Raw genomic sequence first — 2,427 nt, forward strand, 5'->3', positions numbered from 1 at the left:
CTTTCTTTCTTTCTTTCTTTCTTTCTTTCTGTCTTTCTAATGTTTTGGTTTTCGAAGCCTTTTTTTCTTTTTAAATTTTGGTCAGCTCGGTCTCAAAGTACCTTTCCTCAATTTGGGAAGCAACAACCTTATCGCGAGATTTTGGCGAAGTGCGTTACTTGTGCCTGCCCTATTCTCGCGTTGTTTGAGCCAACCGTAGGGAAAGGTGAAATGGGAGCTCAAAATACCGCGAGATCCTGTGAGAATCTCGCGATATTTATTGTGTTTGCCCCTCCCCCCTTCCAAGTGCCGTTTCGGTTTAATCTAGTGTGTGACTGAGTGTGAGAGGAACCTAGTGTTTGTGTGTGTGTGTGTGTGTGTGTGAGGTATTGGGGTGAGGCCGCCAAGACTAGAAAAGGAGGCTCCCTCAGGAGTGAGGGACAGAGGGGGCGTGAGTCACGTAGGCCGCGGGACTCCGGCGACAGGAAGCTGCTCTGAACCTGGCCACCGGGAAGGGGAAGGGCGCTCGCGGGGCTCACAGGGCCCCATAGCCGGAGTCGGCCCCGCAGCCCAGGGCCGCTGGCTTTCTGCTTCCTCGAGCTCCCGACAGCAGGGGCCTGAGGAGACTGGCTCGGCGGCGCGTGGGGAAGGACGTGGTCCTGCAACTCCGCCGTGAGGAATTCGGGTCTCCTTCTCCCCGTCTCTCCCCACCTCATGTAGGAGGGCGCCGAGGCGGCGGGAGGGGGAGGAGCCCAGCCGCGAGTCCCTTCCCTCCCAGCCCCGGCGAGGGGCGCTCGGGGGGCGTGGAGTTGGGCCGGGGGCGGGAGGAGCGGCTTCCTGCAGCGCCGGGGAACTTTTCCCCGTCTTCAGGTCGGGGCTAAGGTAATGCCCAATTCCGAGAGACATGGGGGCAAGAAGGACGCGAGTGGAGGAGCTTCTGGAACTTCGCAGCCGTCATCGGGAGGTGGCAGCTCAAACAGAGAGCGTCACCGCTTGGTGTCGAAGCACAAGCGGCACAAGTCCAAGCACTCCAAAGACATGAGCTTGGTGACCCCAGAAGCAGCATCCTTGGGCACAGTTATCAAACCTTTGGTGGAGTACGATGACATCAGCTCTGATTCAGACACTTTCTCTGACGACATGGCATTCAAATTAGACAGGAGGGAAAATGATGAACGTCGTGGAACAGATCGGAGTGACCGCTTGCATAAACATCGCCACCACCAGCACAGACGTTCCCGAGAGTTGCTAAAAACTAAACAGGCCGAAAAAGAAAAGAACCAGGAAGTGTCCAGCAAGTCGGGAACGGTGAAGGGCCGGACATCAGGAAGTTCCAAGCGTTCAAATGAGGAGAACGATGACTACGGGAAGGCGCAACTGTCCAAAAGCAGCAGCAAGGAGTCGAGGTCATCCAAACTCCACAAGGAGAAGACCCGGAAAGAACGCGAGCTGAAATCTGCACACAAGGACCGGAGTAAAACTCATCGGAAAAGAGAAACACCCAAAAGTTACAAAACGGTGGATAGCCCCAAACGGAGGTCCCGGAGTCCTCACAGGAAATGGTCTGACAGCTCCAAACAAGATGACAGCCCCTCAGGCGCTTCTTATGGACAAGATTATGACCTTAGTCCTCCAAGGTCTCATACCTCCAGCAATTATGACACCTATAAGAAGAGTCCTGGAAGTACCTCAAGAAGGCAGTCAGTCAGCCCACCTTACAAGGAGCCTTCTGCCTACCAGTCCAGCACACGGTCGCCCAGTCCCTACAGTAGACGACAGAGGTCTGTGAGTCCCTATAGTCGGCGACGGTCGTCCAGCTATGAAAGGAGCGGCTCTTACAGTGGGAGGTCGCCCAGTCCCTATGGTCGAAGACGATCCAGCAGCCCTTTCCTAAGCAAGCGGTCTCTGAGTCGGAGTCCACTGCCCAGGTAAGCTGGCTTGTAGGGTGGGTTGTGAGAGACTGGCGGTTATAATGATTTGTTTCAGTCTCTAGTGCTCATCATTGACTGGGACGCTTTGCTGCGGCCTAGTCATTCAAGTAGGTGAATCTGGTCTTTCCTTAACCCAGAGTTTGAGAAGTAAAGATTTCATTTGTCTCCAACTGCTAAAGGTAGGTAACTGTACTTTTAGAAATGGGAACTTGGGTTGTAAATTTCGGTGTGAGAAAAAACATGCTGCTGCCCAGTTAGTGCCTGATGTTGCTCTAGTTCTCACAGCTTCTGTAGCTATTTCTTTTCTTTTGCTTTAATTTTTTGCAGACCATCTCGTATTAGTGTTTAGTTTTGCCGGACATGGTAGCGCAGGCCTGTAATCCCAATACTTGGGAAGCTGAGGCAAGATGATCACTGTGAGTTGGAGACCATCCTGGGCTACAAAGTGAGCTCAAGGCCAGCCTGAGCTGCATAGGAAGACCAAATTAAATTTTAAACAATTTTTATTTTTTTAAAT

General features: G+C 52.7%; 1 protein-coding gene across 3 annotated transcripts in view; it reads left to right on the top strand.

Moving 5' to 3' along the window:
- Window positions 1-280: 280 nt before the first annotated feature.
- The window catches only part of Cdk12 (cyclin dependent kinase 12), an 82,902-nt gene continuing 80,755 nt past the window's right edge, over window positions 281-2,427 (top strand). For all 3 annotated transcript variants that reach the window (XR_002821575.1, XM_004633702.2, XM_004633703.2), the window contains exon 1: window positions 281-1,907. Coding sequence is in view for 2 of the 3 variants with exons in the window: in XM_004633702.2 (XP_004633759.1) it covers window positions 865-1,907 (1,043 nt within the window). In the remaining variant the exon portion in view is untranslated. The remainder of the gene's footprint in view (window positions 1,908-2,427) is intronic.

The sequence above is a fragment of the Octodon degus genome, unplaced genomic scaffold (assembly GCF_000260255.1).
Source record: "Octodon degus isolate 3935 unplaced genomic scaffold, OctDeg1.0 scaffold00056, whole genome shotgun sequence".
Taxonomy (NCBI): Eukaryota; Metazoa; Chordata; class Mammalia; order Rodentia; family Octodontidae; genus Octodon; species Octodon degus.